The sequence below is a fragment of the Ochlerotatus camptorhynchus genome, unplaced genomic scaffold, assembly GCF_037179485.1.
Source record: "Ochlerotatus camptorhynchus isolate MF236.1 unplaced genomic scaffold, CSIRO-AGI_Acam_v1.1 ptg000425l, whole genome shotgun sequence".
NCBI classification, from domain to species: Eukaryota; Metazoa; Arthropoda; class Insecta; order Diptera; family Culicidae; genus Ochlerotatus; species Ochlerotatus camptorhynchus.
In genome coordinates, this window is record NW_027040911.1 from 478,346 (window position 1) to 496,340 (window position 17,995).

Consider the following 17,995-nt stretch of genomic DNA (forward strand, 5'->3'; position numbering starts at 1 on the left):
ATGTATTTGGAAAAGATACCTGAAAGTTATAACCGGTCGTGGATCGCCGCATGAAGTCATCGACGTTGATGTCCATGATGTCCGAGACTTTCTTCAACTAAATCCGAAGAGCATTCCTTCGCAGCGAATTCACAGAAATGACACAACCGTGCAGATTCGGCGTCTACTTTGTTTTGGTTGCGTCGGTTGCCATGTGCAACCGGGAAGGCTTTCTTTTCGAAAAGGAACGAATGTAGGGCAAACAGCAGCATAAAAAGGCATAAAGTATGTTGTTGCAGCAAAGGTGAATGATTTCGCGCCTCAGTGAACACGTTATGCGGTGTCTATATGCATACGAAACGACCGATGCTGAAGCACAAAAGGGAGAGCACGTGGTGAAGGGAAATATAGAGCGAGCTTGAAGCTGAAAGCTTATGGTGCTATAAAACTGAGTTTCGTTGAACCGAACAGCAGATGGGGTATGCGTCGCAGGTAAGCTCGTATTTGAGCACCTTAGGGTGGTTCAAATTTCCTTGTAGATTATCATTAGGAAACTATTGGAAATTGATCAAAAATTTTCACCGTCATAAACCTATCACGTGCTTCCTAGCTATCGAGACAAAAGAGAGGGGCGAACCGACAGCGAGGTTAATGGAACCACTCGTGGAATGGAAAAGGCTAAAGCCTATAAGAACTACCTCGTGTAAGACGCCACTCATAAGTCACACTTATGGAAGTCATAAGTGCCGTTCATAAGTCGTGCCTTATGAAATTCTTAAGTTGCCTCAGTGTTTTTTGCCGCATACGTTGGTAGTACCGCTTCTTCGAAGGCTATGTACAGGATCGACATAGCTATTATCATGTGATATCAAAGAAAATCATCCAAAATGTTTGTACTACCTTATTTATTGAACGATGTTGAACCGCCTGTATATAAATACTAAGTCTTACTCATCTGATTAATTAAAAATATTCCTCTAGCAGCAAATTTTTGTTTTACCAAATCTTGGTAGAAATTGTAATTTTTGAACGATCTGCTAATGCTTAAATACGCTGAATATTATTTATATAGGTCACTAAAATGTGAATCTTTGTTTTCGTTTTGTTCGCTTGCTATAGAGCATTTTGCTCTTCATCTATACGCGCAGAGTAATATAGCAAATTTCTTCAAATTTTAAAATAGAATCTTGGTTTAATTTGTCTGTTGAAGCTTAACTAGATTTTCATTTTAACTAACTCGTGTTTGTATTTCATAGATTATTATCGTCATATCACTGGGAACACATGCTTTGTCACCTACCGTCCTGCTCGACTTGAATTTGAGAATTGAAAAAAGGAATGTGCATCAACAACGTCTAAATGCAGTGTCGTCAACATTGTCGTCATTTGTTTCGACCGAAACTAAAACCGAAAACCTCCCATTCTAATACTGTAGCAGTATCTGTCACCGTCCGTCGTCGTTTGTGCCGTTGTTTAACCGAAGATGTTGTTTACCAAACTATTGAATCCGTTGCTCAGCGTCGACAGGATGCCTTCGTCGGACGGGGAACCACCGCTACTGCCGGGAGGTCCTCCGGGAGCTGCTACCTGCGGACGATACTGCGATTGGGCCGATTGTTGTTGGACTGGCCGATAGTAGGGGCCATCGTTGCGCTGGAAGGGAAGGGGAGGTGCATTAGCAAGGTGCTGAATGAAGCTTGATGACGAAGAACGGTCATGGCGGGACAAGACAACATGATTGGATTTCTGTTTTGATCTGAAATTTTATGGTTAGACTATGTCTCAAAGACTACAGAGGAAGTTCTCACAGGTTTGTTTGGAGTTCCTGCTAACTTCAAAAAAATATTTGTTATCAGACTTTCAATAATTTATATAGCATATGAGTTTTCAAGACTGTCTGCGCCAACCGGACTTCTTCGACTTGTAGGACAATTCCACAAGTCTACAGGACATGCGAGCCAAGTCCACTGTTCAATCATGAGAAGTCCACCGGTCTTATAAGACTGACTTGTTGGACATGTAAGACAAGTACACTGAACCGGAGATGTAAGACAAGTACACTGAACATTGTTGACATGGGCAAGTCCAATGGACATTTAAGTCCACTGAGCTTGCACGAATTGACCACTTGACTTGTAGGACAAGTCCACCGGACTTCCACAACAAGTCTACCGGACTTCCACAACAAGTCCATCGGACTTGCAGAATAAGTCCACCGGACTTGTCCTACAAGTCTATCGGACTTGCAGGACAAGTCTACCGAACTAAGTCACGAATGACCCAAGAGTGTTAAAGTGACTATAATAATAATAATAAAAAAAGTCCACCGGACTTGCAGGACAAGTCCACCGGACTTGTAGAACAAGTCTACCGGACTTACACAACAATTCCACCGGACTTGCAGAATAAGTCCACCGGACTTGCAGGACAAGTCCCCCGGACTTGCAGGACAAGTCTACCGGACTTGCAGGACAAGTCCCCCGGACTTGCAGGACAAGTCCCCCGGACTTGCAGGACAAGTCCACCGGACTTGCAGGACAAGTCTACTGGACTTGCAGGACAAGTCCACCGGACTTGCAGGACAAGTCTACTGGACTTGCAGGACAAGTCCACCGGACTTGCAGGACAAGTCCACCGGACTTGCTGGACAAGTCCACCGGACTTGCTGGACAAGTCCACCGGACTTGCAGGACAAGTTCACTGGGCTTGCAGGACAAACTCACCGGACTTGCAGGACAAATCCACCGGACCTGCAGGACAAGTCCACCGGACTTCCACAACAAGTCCACCGGACTTGCAGGACAAATCCACCGGACCTGCAGGACAAGTCCACCGGACTTCCACAACAAGTCCACCGGACTTCCACAACAAGTCCACAACTCTGCTGTTAAAAATACACTTGTTTTATGGAACAAGTTCACTGGACATGTTAAACAAGCCAACCGGACTTCTTCGACTTGTAGGACAATTCCACAAGTCTACCGGACATGCGTGCCAAGTCCACTGTTCAATCATGAGAAGTCCACCGGTCTTATAAGACTTGTCCACTGGACATGTAAGACCGGACATGTAAGACAAGTACACTGAACATGGTTGACATGGGCAAGTCCAATGGACATTTAAGTCCACTGAGCTTGCACGAATTGACCATTTGACTTGCAGGACAAGTCCACCGGACTTGCACAACAAGTCCACCGGACTTGCAGAATAAGTCCACCGGACTTGTCCTACAAGTCCACCGGACTTGCAGGACAAGTCCACCGGACTGCAGAATAAGTCCACCGGACTTGCAGGACAAGTTCACCGGACTTGCAGGACAAGTTCACCGGACTTGCAGGACAAGTCCACCGGACTTGCAGGATAAGTCCACCGGACTTGCAGGACAAGTCCACCGGACTTCCACAACAAGTCCACCGGACTTCCACAACAAGTCCACCGGACTTCCACAACAAGTCCACCGGACTTCCACAACAAGTCCGCCGGACTTGCAGAATAAGTCCACCGGACTTGCAGGACAAGTTCACTGGACTTGCAGGACAAGTCCAGCGGACTTGCAGGACAAGTCCACCGGACTTGCAGGACAAGTCCATCGGACTTGCAGGACAAGTTCACCGGACTTGCAGGACAAGTCCACCGGACTTGCAGAATAAGTCCAGCGGACTTGCAGGACAAGTCCACCGGACTTGCAGAATAAGTCCACCGGACTTGCAGGACAAGTTCACCGGACTTGCAGGACAAGTTCACCGGACTTGCAGGACAAATCCACCGGACCTGCAGGACAAGTCCACCGGACTTGCTGGACAAGTCCACCGGACTTGCTGGACAAGTCCACCGGACTTGCAGGACAAATCCACCGGACCTGCAGGACAAGTCCACCGGACTTGCTGGACAAGTCCACCGGACTTGCTGGACAAGTCCACCGGACTTGCAGGACAAGTCCAACGTACTTGCAGGACAAGTCCACCGGACTAGCAGGACAAGTTCACTGAACTTGTAAGATAACTTGTTAGACCGGTCTTGTATCCACCGAACTTGTTCAATATACTTTTAAGTGCTTTTAAGGTTTCATTCAAATGTGCCTTCTGATTTGATGTTCTTCTATATTTCCCTCTAAAGATGTTCAGAACAATACTGAAAGCATTGAACGGATGCTTTTAAACTTGTTTGAAACCGTGAACATTCAACAAATGATAGCTATATACAAGAGGCAAAAAGTTACCCAAAACATTCACCAGAGGTTAGTACTAGCACACACACACACGCTTACACATAACACATACACAAACAACTGAAAGAGTGAAAGAGATATTTACAGTGGCTCTCCAAAACCCCCAGAAAGCGCTCAGTTAGTAAACACCAGTCGGTCGACATTGCTGTCCGCATCCTGGCGGTGAGGAGTCCACATCGTTGTACCGGCATAGGTATTGGTAGACAACGACGGCGAAGAAGTTGATTCAAATGGAGCTGTTGCGGCTGTGGCCGTTGTCGTCGGTTGGGCCGGTTGGCTATGGAAGACCGGTGACTGCTCACGGGGCTGCTCAATGTGTTCCGCACGCTCGTCCAATGCGGAGGATTCCGAGGACACCGGTGGCTGTCAATGATGGTTATAGGGTTTTAAATGGTTTACAAATAAGTACGGCTGTTACCCAATACGGACCCGATTCACGATACGAGACAAGAGAAAAGAAAATGTTTTTGTGGGGAAGAAAATCGTTAGTAAACCAGATTCCGGTTGGTTGGAGGGTTAGATCCGTGTGATCAGTAAAGCAATAAATTTTGTATATTCTAGTGTATTTATACAGGGTGAGGATCTTCCACCTTCCAATGACCTACCTTTGAGGGTTGCATAGTGACGTTCAACAGCGTAGGGTGCTGTTCGACGACCATAAAGTCGACATCCCTCGGGACGAACCCATCGGCGAACACCTCCAGCTTGTAGACACCGGGAATCAGGATCCTCCAGAACTCACCGTACTTGGTAGTGCTGAAGCCAACGTCTCTACCCTTGATCTTGAGCTGTGCACGTTCAATGGGGCCTCCGTTCGGGTCCATGACGAATCCCTGAACTCCTCGATGGGCCTCGGCCAGGAACTTGATCATCGACAGTTGATTATCATCCCAGTACTTGCGCAGTTCGTAGGCCGGGGGAAATTTGCAGCAGGACACCTCCAGCGTGATTTCCATGCAACCGTGCCAGATGTAGTTGTAGTCCTGCATGCCTCCGGTCAGCGGATACCAGGCCGCTCCGTTGGTGATTCCGTTCTCGAACGAAGGCGATGCGGACTTGCAGGCCACTCCACGGGACATCTTGGCGTGGTTGTTGGCGTAGGTCAACGACAGATGCTTGAACACGTCATCGTCCGGTGTCACCGAAGGTTGTTGCACGTAGCTGTTGAACACTGAGCTCAGAAGGGGTCATGTTGTAAAAAAGGGAAGTTAAAGAGAAACATATGAGAATAGGATTGTTGGATGCGTTAGTTTACTAAAGGTTTTATTTAGACAATCTCACCGGCGCACGTTGATGAAGATCTACAGATCTCTGATTCCACGAAAGCATGGATGAAGTTTATACGAAAATTACTCCCAACAATTATAAAAATGTCTCCTAAAGTAGATACTTACTGGCATTGGGTGTGTTATCATACGGGTAACTGGCAACCAGGGCACCTCCGTGCAGCGATCCGCTCAGCACAAATTGAATCTTGTTAATCCACTCCTTGACGGCTTCCGTTTCCGGCTGCGATCGCTTGTTATTCTGCTTGAAGTAATCCGGGAAGTTCCGGTTCAGATCGAATCCCCGAGAGTTGTAGCGTCCCTGGCCTCCATCGCAGGTACCTTCCTTGGAGGCAGCATAACCATCCGGGTTCAACGAAGGTAGAATGTGAATTCGCGTATTGTCCAACAGCCACTTGATGTAGGGATCAGTGGTGTAGCTGGTGATCAGGTACTGGATTAAGTGAAGTAGCAGCTCACGACCGACGGCTTCGTTGCCGTGGATGTTTCCGATGTACTTAACGTCCGGCTTGCCGAGCATGTGCTCGTACGGAGACGCGGAAACCACCATCACCCACAGGTCCCGACCCTGCACGGATTTACCGATCGAGTATAGTGCCGTCAGGTTGGGATACCGAGCGGTGGTCGCCCTCAGGTATCGAGTCATGTCATCGTGATTGTGATAGATAAAGTCCAGCGAGGCCGTGTCCGGACGATACGCCCGCGGTTCATCGCTCACGCCTAGACTTCCGGGCGACTGCACGTATCCGGGGAGGACATCTTGACGATCGTTACTGGCAAGACTGATTTGATCGTAAGTCGGTACCTGGATGGCGAATGCAATTCCAGCGCACAGCGTCACCACAGTCAGTACGGTTGATTTGTATATCAGCATCTTCGCTGTGGGGAATATCTGCAATGGGTGAAGAAACAGATTCAGGTTTTAGTCATTTTAGTGAACGAGAATTACTACCAAATCAATTAGCTATTCAAACGAGACCAACAATAGCAATGAAACAAGTCAATCCGAAACAGACGATCAACCTGATATGAACCGGTTGTGTTGGGAGGTATTGTGAGGCAGAGCCAACAGGCATTCGTTTCGGTAGCGAGTTGAACAAAATGACACTTCCTCAGGGTGGGAAGCACGTTCAGGTCGTAAACTGGCGTTCGTGTGAGGGTGAACTGATCATTTAGGTCCACTCTGAAAACTGGTGAGCTACTTCCCTATAGTACGGTAATTACAGTGATTGATAGTGATCTGTGATGTTTATATTGTCGGAGAGTAGCCATTTCAAACAACTAGCGTCTAGTGTTGAACCTTCCAAGACTCGAACGGTCACTGCATTAATTTGATTGCTTGATACGCTAGCTCTAAACTCGTTAAAATTGCCGTAGATTTGCATACCATGTTTCAAATTTATGGCAGAATTGGACATAACCTTAACTGCCAGCCTGCCAGTCACGGCTTGTTCTTTCAGTAGCACAAAACAGAAGGTCAAGAAAACTCATTCCCTAATAAAAAAAAAGCACATACCCGAACGATAATCCAAATGATAGAACTCTTCCACGAATGGTTTGAATGATACCCTGAACACTTCGTTAAGCAAAATAACAATTCAAATTTTATTAGGGTTTAATTGATGGTCCATTTTTTGGAGGGAGTGCAGCAAATTTGATTACTCTGCTTTGAGCGTGTCTTTTAAATGAAACCGAAAGTGATTACAGAAATCATTAATATTAAATTCAAAAACAGTGGGGACTCCATAAAGATAAACAGCTTGAATGAAAAGATGTCTTTAATTTCCGTGAGCAAGATATCAATACTGCTTCATGTATTTTTAACCAACTGTAAGAACAGTATCGTTAAACAGGATAGACTGCGGCTTGTTGCTGGTTCTTTTTTTTTTGTTTATGAATTTATTTGATAAGGCTCAACCGAATTAACTTAACAGAGCCGAGGATTCTTGGTCACTACACAATACATCTTAAAGCTATAGTCAAAAGGTACAACACAATAAACACTTTATCTTCCGCTATCCAAAAAGCCTCCTCCATCAGAACTGGAGCCGCTTCCAGTAGTTTCATTGTATGGCAAATTGTTGTACACCAACGAGGGTCAGAGCACGTCCATTGCAGCAATGGACGCAAAATGTGGTCAGCACTCACACACTCATCACGAAACGGTTGCTTTCCAAAGTCGACGACGCATCGACCGAAAGAACTGCTGATGAAGAACAATGCCGAACAAACAATTTTAGCTGCAGACTAGCTTATACAGGCAAATATTAGCTGTATAAGCCAATTTTTCGCTGTATAAGCTAATCTGCAGCTAAAATTGTTTGTTGGGTGAGGAGGACCACACAATGGTTGCTGCCGAGTAAACAGACGATCGCGTAGCACACATCGAGAGTGGCCTGCTTTTATCGACAGCCGAGTGAACACTGTGCTGGTTCTTTTTGGCATTCACAATTTTCGAGAAAGAAGCTCTATCTGCATATGCAATGTTAATACCTGTTTTGTGAGTTTCTTCATTTTTTTTAATGATTTCGATGACTTTACCCAGTTTTTATTGTCGTTGCTGCTGAAAACTGGAAAAACCCATGATCGAAAATTTATTTCACTCCCGTTCTATACGTTATACATAGTGTCGGAAGTAGTACCAACAATCAATACGAAACTAACGATTTTAAATTGGCTCATTACTTGACTAGCCTATTGGTCCCAAGCAAACGATTAACGTATCCCATTCTAGTCGAAATTCTAGAACTACGCAATGTTTGTTTTGATTCGCTATGAAAGTTTGACAGATAAAATGAGGGATTATTGGTTTTTGCTATGTTTCGAGGGGTGAATCGATAAGCTTGGGACCGAAGAGAGTACCAGAGCTGAGCCAAAAAGTTGGGCACGTTATTTCGGGACCTTCTAGTCTTAGAGTTACCTCTAGGATAGTACCAGAGCTGAGCCAAAAACTTGAGCACGTTATTTCGGGACCTTCTGGTCTTAGAGTTACCTCTATGGTAGTACCAACAATCAATACGAAACTAACGATTTTAAATTGGCTCACTACTTGACTTGCCTATTGGTCCCAAGCAAATCGATTAATGTACCCCATTCTAGTATAAATTCTACTACTACACTATGTTTGTTTTGGTTTGCTATGAAAGTTTGACAGATAAAATGAGGGGTTAGTGGATTTTCCTATGTTTCGAGGGGTGCATCGATTAGCTTGGGACCGAAGATAGTACCAGAGCTGAGCCAAAAAGTTGAGCACGTTTCTTCTGGACCTTCTAGTCTTAGAGTTACCTCTATGGTAGTACCATAGAGGTAACTCTAAGACTAGAAGGTCCCGAAATAACGTGCTCAAATTTTTGGCTCAGCTCTGGTACTCTCTTCGGTCCCAAGCTAATCGATTCACCCCTCGAAACATAGGAAAAACGAATAACCCCTCATTTCACCTGTCAAACGTTCATAGCGAATCAAAACAAACATTGCATAGTACTAGAATTTCAACCAGAATGGGATACGTTAATCGTTTGCTTGGGATCAATAGGCTAGTCAAGTAGTGAGCCAATTTAAAATCGTTAGTTTCATATTGATTGCTGGTAGTACGCTGTAATCGCACTGTGCACACTGGTCCAGAATGGGAACTTCGCAGCTTAAGATTGAAACATTGGAAAAAGTTTCTTCTACATAGTTGTTCCATAGAGGTTGTTGGAAATTGCCAACAGATTACCGGACGGGATGATTTCCGAAATAATAATAAAGCAGAGAGACGACCGATAGTTAGGATTTATGTTTGAGTTGCGCAGTATTATTATTTTCCTGCAAGGGGATACATGTAGGTTTTAGATTATATCCTTGTACATAATGTTATCATCATACTCAAAGTTAGCATGCTATCACCTAATTTATTAACTTACGTTTAGTCCGTTCTATTGTGTGCGATCTGTGATCAGAAATCGTATCCGGTGTTCAAAGGTGTTCTATCGGTACGAGTAGGCCGTACTATTATCTGATTTGACCTTGTACTAGCTGCCCGTACTATACATTATTTAGGTGTAAGTAGGTTTTAAAATAAATTATCATTAAATTCAAATTTTACCTTTTAGCATCCGATATAGACTACACAATTTCAGGTTATAATTATGTAGAAAAACATCCTTTGAGATTCACTATCAAAATGATTCAATTATAGTTCAATGTACTAATTTTAAATACTACCTTATACCTACATAAGACTGCCACAAATAGAAATTCACTTGGCGTTGAATATAATAAGTTTAAGTATAAAATTAATCAGCAAATTTTACTGCATGGAACTTTCACTTTCTATGGGTATCTTTCCTTTATGTGGTTATTCTCACTCACTACTACTATGATACGACGAACTGTCAAGGCCGGTGCGTATTGGGCGGTTGCGATGATGTACGCGATGGTCAAACCCACGCTACAGTAGAGGCGCGCTGGCGTGAACGCGCCAACACTCCCCCCAGGTACGTTGACCACCTAGTCTACTTACTCCGTTCCGCGCCGCACGTCTAGCACGGCTATCTTGGCTACCGGACGCTCGTAGATCCCGGTCAATGTCCTAACTGTTGCTGATCTGGGTTGGCCGTCTCGTCCAGGTTGGGTACATATGATCCTGCCCTTCGGCCAGCAGTTCCGTGGCATCTTCGGGTCAGCTATGACCACTATATCGTCGACCTCGATCGGCTTCGTATGGACGAACCACTTGGTACGGCGAGTTATCTCGGGCAAGTAGTCGCTTACCCAGCGCTTCCAAAACAGGTTGGTTTGGACTTGAGATAGTCGCCAATTTTGGCGCAGCACGGCACCGCTGTCATCGAGGGTGCAGAGAGGCTTAATTCCATTGGATGCCCCGAGTAGGAAGTGGTTGGGTGTCAAGGCTGGAGCTGAATCGTCGTCAACTGGAACGTGTGTTAGCGGTCGGGAATTGACCGTGCCTTCTATTTCGGTGAGCAGGTTCCGCAGGACCTCGTCCGAAAGCTTCCGTGCTGGTAGGATCGCCATCAGGTTCTTTTTGACGGAACCGATCAAGCGTTCCCAGCTACCACCCATGTGCGGGGAAGAGGGAGGCAAGAATTCCCAGCTCGTGTTGACATCGATGAACTCCTTCATTAGCTCCTCTTGGCTCACTAGCTTTTCCGCTTCCGTCATCTCCCGGTTCGCTCCGATGAAATTGGTGCCCCGGTCGCTATAGATCACTCGTGGTTTTCCTCGTCGGGCCACGAAGTTCCGAATTGCCATGACGCACGAGTCAGCGTTGAGGGAATGAACGACTTCGATGTGAATCGCACGTATCGTGAGACAGGTAGCGAGCATCCCCCAGCGTTTCTCAACTCGGCGGCCAATGATGACCTCGTACGGCCCGAAGAAGTCAACGCCAGTATGGGTGAAAGGTCGTTCGAAAGCGGCAAGTCGTGCCGCCGGCAAGTCAGCCATGATCGGCGGGCGTGGAATTACTCGGTCGTTTTTACAGCGTTGGCAGTCTCTTCGCACTTTCGTGTAGGTCATGCGAAGTTTAGGTATGCTGTACTTTTGGCGAATCTCATTGATCACGGTCTCGTGATTCTGATGGTGGTATTTTTGGTGGTATTGTGCAACGATTAACTTGGTGGTGGGGTGGTCACGGGGAAGTATTACAGGATGCTTAGAATCTTCGGTCGCGTAATGACAAGCGGCGATACGTCCTCGCATCCTCAGGATCCCATTCTGATCCATCCAGGGTGTTTTCTGGTGCAGCACACTTGACTTGGGAATCGAAGTCGAAGGTTGGTCCGAGCACTGCTGCTGCTGCTGCTTCCGAAGAACTGCTATCTCGTCCGGGTAGGCTTCTTGTTGGGCTTGACGAATTAGGTACGACTCGGCGGAGGATATGTCGCGGTCGGAGAATGGTCCGCTCACGATTGGCTTCTGCAGTTTCTTCAGCCTACAGTTGACGGGAAACCGTTGAACAAGAGCGACCACTTTAACCAATCGCTTCCAGCTGGAGAATTTGCTCGTGCTAACTATCGGCTCTGGGGCAATGAAGTGCGTCAATACACTAGGGCGAAGTTCTAAATTGACGGAATTCGTTCTAGTTGGTGAACGCGGCCAATCTGTTTCCAGGTACTGTAGGAACTCGGGGCCGTTGAACCATCTCGCCTTCGGGGCCAAATCAGGAAGTCCTTTCCATTTTGTTCCATCATCAGCTACGTTCAGATCTGTTGGAACGTATCTCCACTCTTTCATTTCCGTGGTGTCCAGGATCTCGCTAACCCGGAATGCGACGAATTGCGAATAACGTCGATGGTGGGAATTAATCCAGCACAGTACATCTTGCGAGTCCGACTAGTAGTAGCAACAGGAGATTCGGACTGAGAGGGCATTCGATACGGAGCGAGCTAGCCTGGCGCCGACCAATGCTGCTTGAAGTTCTAATCTAGGAGTGGATAGAAATTTCAACGGAGCGACTCTGGTTTTAGCAGCCACCAATCGGCATTCCACTACGTCGTCTTGAGCGAAGCGTATACTCGAGGAATACTCGTTGGTTTCAGATCGATTGGTAACTCAGCAACAAAATGGCAATGGAAAACTCATGTGTGTTGTACAAAGTACAACAGCATGAGTAACGGAGGGTTAAAGACCCTTTGGTACATTTTTTTTTACGGATCTTCAAAAATTTTGGTTGCCATTCCCCGCCCCCCTGAATCGTGACGTAATTAGTGAACGGACCATCATGGGATTCAGTTTTTGTATGTTGTTGTGGCCAGGGCTTGAAAGGGGATCGCATATCGACTGTGACTGCGTGATCGCGTACGTTTTCTGCATTCAATGTGCGAAGCAAGCACGTTGGTTTGACTGGCAAAATGGCGCAGTCGTTCTGCCTTTTGTCGATTGCTTGTGTGCTGTTTGCTGCAGCAGCTCGGTGGAAGCCGATTTTTCAATTCATTCATTCTCCCGCTTAACGTGCATGTTGAAAGTTGAAGCTGCAGAATGACCGGGAGTATGCTGCGTATTTTGTTTTCATTTCTCTTTTCCAATGGTGAGCTATGCTGTACGAGTCTCTCGATAGACGCGGTAGGAAATATGTTATATTCACCGCTATAACTCGGCTGTTTTCAAACAAATCGATCTAATTTTTAATATTTAAAGTCTCTGGTTGCTATTACGGCCAAATTTGACCGATTTTGAATCTTTTGGCACCATAGGATTCAGAAACTTGTGTTCTTTCTGGACATTGCCAACAATGTCCATTTGGAATAGTCTGGTTCTAAGAAATCCGGATTGTTTCAGAACTAAGCATTTTCTTGCCTTTTGCTAGAATTTTGAAGGAATCTATATCAAAGTAGAATCTCCTTCAAGAAACAATTTCAGCTTACTTGAGGACCAGTTTAAGGTTTCTCCCCGGAACGGCCATTCCGGCGCAGGTTCCCGTAGGGCCTCTAGTGGCCATAGAAGTGTTTGGGAAGAAACCGCTACAATATGGGTATCAAAATTCATGAATTTACAGCAGGAGACTGTTTATCATAATTTTGTGATCATCCGATGGATTGTCTCCGGGACGGCCATTCCTGAGTAGATTCCCGTATTACCTCTAGTGTCCATAGAAGTGTTTGGGAAGAAACCCCTGCAATATGGGTATCAAAATTCATGAATTTATAGCAGGAATTTAACAGCAGGAGACTGTTTATCATAATTTAGTGATCATCCGATGGATTGTCCCGGAGTTGGTGCCCGTAGGGCCTCTAGTGGCCATAGAAGTGTTTGGAAAGAAACCCCTGCAATGATTTTGCAGATTTTGCTCCGCCTCCACCAAAGCAGGTCCGTCCAGATTATTCTTTTGCGTTTGAGTTTGACCTGACTGGTTTGTAATTTCATACTACATTAGCTCTTCGAGGTTTATATGGCAATTACAAGGGAAAAAAAAGATTTTGATTTATTTTCTTCGTTTTAGCTTTTTTCCAAAATGATATACGGGTATGCCTACTATCTTTTCTTATGTAAAATTTGGAGACTACTTTTTGATAGAACTTTCTCAAATTTTCTCGTAATAATTTCCTTATAAAAATCAAAGAGCAGTATGAGATCGCAACCAAATGGGTTCAAATTTCTGGAGAATACTCAGAAATTATAATCGATTGAGCAGAGTAGAGCAAATTCTATATTTTTAAACACCCTTGTATGGTTAGTCGTGGATTTTCTAAATATAATTTATGAACATTTTCTGTCTGTTGTTTAGGCAACCCAGCAATCTCTAGCGTAAAAAATGTATCGAATTTGAGGGAAAAAAACGGTAAAGAATTCGAACTGGGGTCATTTCTTTATTATCTTACAGGTTTGTCCTAATAAAGGGTGGTTAGTGAAATGTTACGTTTATTTCCTTTGCGAGTGGGCTAAAGGGTATCAGAGTATCAAAATTTAATAAAATGTTGCCATTGGGTAGAGTTTATATTAGATGGAAGGAAAAAATAGAGTTTATCTCAGCGAATTTCAGTTCAACTTTTCGAGGTTTTCAGAACATCACATGCTATAAGAGTACATAGCTTGAGAACGAATGATCTTAGAAACAAGGTTGTAGGGTGAAGCACTACTTCGGAATATTGGAAAAATTTCTGTTATACGCATCACAAGTTTAATTAAAAAAGCTGTGTGTATGGCGCTGTCGGAAGACTGATTTTTGGGGGTTTGCCGAAGTGAAGTGAGGTATGCTGCAATGGAACCGCACCTTATATTTATAATTAAGAGTGATACTATCTGCTCACCGCTTTTTCTGCGCTTTCCTTCAATCAATTGGAAAACAGCGGAGACAGGAAAAAACAGCGATGAAATAGTGGTGACCACTAGCACAACACCATCCAATTTGTTGAGGGACTACGGTTGAACAAAAATATATTTCTTAGCAAGGGTTCTTATGACGATTTGGTCTTCATTCTCAAATTGCACGTTAATCCCCAAAATATGACGAGCATGTCGCGATGCATAGTCGATCTGGTACCTAACGCACTAGCTAGCGCGTCAAGAATCGTACGCATTTTGGGCCAGTCAATCGAAAACAAAGGCATATTCCTCACAGCCACAAGCTTCACGCACGAATCGACAATGATTTGTTCATTATTAGCCACGGACGTTTTTTTTTTTCATTTTCTTCGATTTTGCTTCCACTTCCTCACCCTCCTTAAAAAAAACCCTTTCCTTTTTTTTTTTTTTTTAATAATTCGTTTATTTTTCCAGGCTCATTTGCTGTAGCTTTGCGGAGCCGATATTCATTGTTTAGATAACAAAATTACTTAAAACTAACGTTAGTAAAGCGGGGGCCGATTACTCGCGGCTATCTCGAGGTTAGGGGTAACAAATTGTAACAAATGGATGGCAGGGTAGGGATTGTGAACACAAGGTTTGGAGAGCAATGTGCTCTTGATCTCGAACTAGGCGACACTCTGATGAAAAAGACAAACATGGGGGTACACCGATGGGTAGCTAACAACTTGGGAGAACACAAGATGACACTAACTTCTAAATCCTCAAATCTATCCTTTTTAAAAACACATAAATTAAATTCAAATAGTCAAGGTCTCGGCTCGCCAAGACATCTCTAACGGGTATCGCGGGTTGTTTTCCTCGGGCCCTGAGGGATGTGGATAACTCAGATCTGGCAACACGGTGTAAGGTACACGACCAAACAACATGCTCGATATCGTGATAACCACTGCCACACGCACATAAATTGCTGCCTGAGAGCCCAATTCGATAGAAGTGCGAGTCTAACGAGCAGTGATTGGACATAAGCCTTGATATAACGCGTATAAAGTCGCGGCTCATGTCCAACCCTTTGAACCATGGTTTGTTCGACACCTGTGGGAGAATAGAATGTAACCATCTTCCCAATTCACCACCATTCCATTTTTGTTGCCAACTGATGAGGACTTGCTGGCGAGCAATGGAGAAAAATTCGTTGAAGGCGATTTGTCGCTCAAAAATATCGCCTTCCATAGCGCCCACCTTAGCCAATGAGTCCGCTTTCTCATTACCCGGAATTGAGCAATGAGATGGGACCCAAGCTAAGGTGATAGTATAGGAGCAGTTAGATAAAGCACTCAGTTTAGATCGTATTTCAGGCAGGAAATACGAGGAGTGCTTCATCGGCCTCATTGAACGAATAGCCTCCAATGAGCTAAGACTATCCGTAAAAATGAAATAATGGTCAGAAGGTAGTGAGGCAATTCGCTCTACTGCGTAAAATATAGCTGCGAGTTCCGCAACGTATACGGAGCATGGTTTCTGCAGTTTATAGGAGGCGCTATGAAATTGATTAAATACACCAAATCCAGTGGAAGCATTTATGGTTGACCCATCTGTGAAAAATCTTTTATCGTTACTTACATGGTGGTACTTGATTGCAAAAATTGAGGGAACAACCATCGACCGATGGTGATCTGGTATTCCATGGATTTCTTGCATCATGGTCAGATCAAAATTTACAGAGGAACTATAGAAGGCTTGGAAGCAATCACGATTGGAGATTAATGAAGAAGGACCAACCTCCAGCGTCATGTACTCATAGTACAAACTCATGAATCTTGTTTGAGGATTTTGGTCGAGCAGCTTCTCAAAGTGTTCTATTACCAAAGGATTCAATACTTCACAACGGATGAGGAACCGGAAAGACAGCTCAGCGAAACGATCTGTCAGTGGGAGAACACCCGCGAGTACTTCGAGGCTCATCGTATGCGTCGAGTGCATACAGCCAAGCGCGATTCGGAGGCAACGGTATTGAACTCGTTGCAGCTTCAAGATATGTGTTTTCGCCGCGGATTGAAAGCAGAAGCTACCGTACTCTAGAACCGACAAGATGGTTGTTCGATACAACCTGATAAGATCTTCCGGGTGTGCTCCCCACCAAGTTCCGGTAATTGTACGAAGAAAATTGATTCTTTGTTGGCATTTTTGTTTTAGATACGCAATATGTTTTCCCCATGTGCATTTGGAATCGAACCAGACACCTAAATACTTGAAAGATATACTTTGAGTGATTGTTCTACCCTTTAGTTGAAGCTGTAACTGTGCAGGATGATGCTTCCTAGAAAAAACAACCAACTCAGTTTTCTCCGGAGAGAATTCGATACCCAGCTTCATAGCCCAAGTAGACAAATTGTTTAAGGTATCTTGCAATGGTCCTTGCAGGTCCGGTGCACTTGGCCCTATAACGGACACAACGCCGTCATCTGCAAGCTGCCTTAGCGAGCAATTTTCATCAAGACAACCATCAATGTCTTTAACGTAAAAATTATAAAGAAGGGGGCTTAAACATGAGCCCTGGGGGAGACCCATGTAACTAATTCGTGAAGTTGTCGAGTTTCCATGAGAAAAGCTCATATATTTCTCAGACAACAAGTTGCTCAAATAGTTGTTCATAATTGGTGAAAGCCCACTATCGTGGAGTTTATCCGAAAGGACATCGATACAAACAGAATCAAAAGCCCCCTTAATATCCAAGAAAACTGAACCCATTTGCTGTTTTTGCGCATAGGCCAGTTGAATTTCAGTTGAAAGCAACGCAAGACAGTCGCTCGTTCCTTTGCCTCTCCGAAATCCAAATTGCGTATCTGAAAGTAAACCATTCGACTCGACCCATTTGTCTAGACGAAAAAGAATCATTTTCTCCAACAATTTCCGTATACAGGACAACATCGCGATGGGACGGTACGAGTTATAATCCGACGCGGGTTTACCGGGTTTTCGAATGGCGATAACTCTTACTTGCCTCCAATCATCCGGAACAATGTTGTGCTCCAGAAATTGATTGAATAAGTTCAACAAGCGTCTCTTCGCGACGTCTGGGAGATTTTTGAGCAAGTTGAACTTGATTCTATCCATTCCTGGAGCTGAGTTGTTACATGAGAGGAGAGCAAGTGAGAATTCCACCATCGAAAACGGAGAATCTATTTCGTTACTACCCGACGGACTATCACGAACGTTGGTTTGAACCGACACCGAATCCGGGCAAACTTTCTGCGCGAAGCTGAATATCCAACTGTCTGAGTACTCCTTGTCTTCGTTGACCGGTGATGACGCGTTGCGCATTCTCCTGCCGACATTCCAGAGTGTTCTCATCGAAGTCTCTCTCGACAAACCATCGACGAACCGACGCCAGTAACCGCGTTTTTTGGCTTTAATCAAGCTCTTAAAAGTTTTCTCGAGGTCGGTGTACCGCTCGAAATCCTCGACCTTACCGTGTTTGCGGAAGCGTTTAAACGCGGCGGACTTCTCGCTGTTCGCGTCGGTGCAATCCTTATCCCACCACGGAGTGAGAGGTCGTTTGCGAACGAAAACACCCGGAACGCGTTTCGTCTGTGCTTGAAGAGCGCAGTCAACGATAAGTCGCGATAAGAAGGAGTACTCATCCAGCGGAGGAAGTATCTCAACCGATTCAATACCACCGAGAACCGTGGCCGCAAATTTTTTCCAGTCGATATTTTTCGTGAGGTCGTACGCGATGTCAACCGAGCGAGTGGAAGAT

At 44.8% G+C, this 17,995-nt stretch overlaps 3 protein-coding genes across 4 annotated transcripts in view; all 3 read right to left on the reverse strand.

Annotated features, from left to right (window-relative positions):
- The window catches only part of LOC135711202 (uncharacterized), a 66,589-nt gene extending 66,472 nt beyond the window's left edge, over positions 1–117 (reverse strand). The window contains exon 1 of the mRNA XM_065233983.1: positions 20–117. Coding sequence (XP_065090055.1) covers positions 20–76 — 57 coding nt within the window. The 5' untranslated portion in view covers positions 77–117. The remainder of the gene's footprint in view (positions 1–19) is intronic.
- A 1,088-nt stretch (positions 118–1,205) lies between these two features.
- LOC135711206 (carboxypeptidase D) overlaps positions 1,206–17,995 on the reverse strand; it is a 54,894-nt gene continuing 38,104 nt past the window's right edge. Inside the window, exons 2-5 of one of the 2 annotated variants that reach the window (XM_065233986.1) lie at positions 5,602–6,385; positions 4,813–5,378; positions 4,293–4,570; positions 1,542–1,632 (exon numbers count right to left, since the gene is read on the reverse strand). In XM_065233986.1, the coding sequence (XP_065090058.1) occupies positions 4,322–4,570; positions 4,813–5,378; positions 5,602–6,367 (1,581 nt within the window). In that variant the 5' untranslated portion in view covers positions 6,368–6,385 and the 3' untranslated portion in view covers positions 1,542–1,632; positions 4,293–4,321. Of the gene's footprint in view, positions 1,633–4,292; positions 4,571–4,812; positions 5,379–5,601; positions 6,386–17,995 lie in introns of both variants that reach the window. The other variant, XM_065233987.1, reaches the window with a different exon arrangement.
- Positions 9,991–11,727, reverse strand: LOC135711199 (uncharacterized). The gene has a single exon (XM_065233976.1). It carries the CDS (start codon positions 11,725–11,727, stop codon positions 9,991–9,993), a length of 1,737 nt encoding a protein of 578 aa, XP_065090048.1.

What these genes read in the sequence shown, in the direction of transcription:
- LOC135711199 (XM_065233976.1), bottom strand. Translation starts at nt 11,727, where the DNA reads ATGAAAGAGTGGAGATACGTTCCAACAGATCTGAACGTAGCTGATGAT.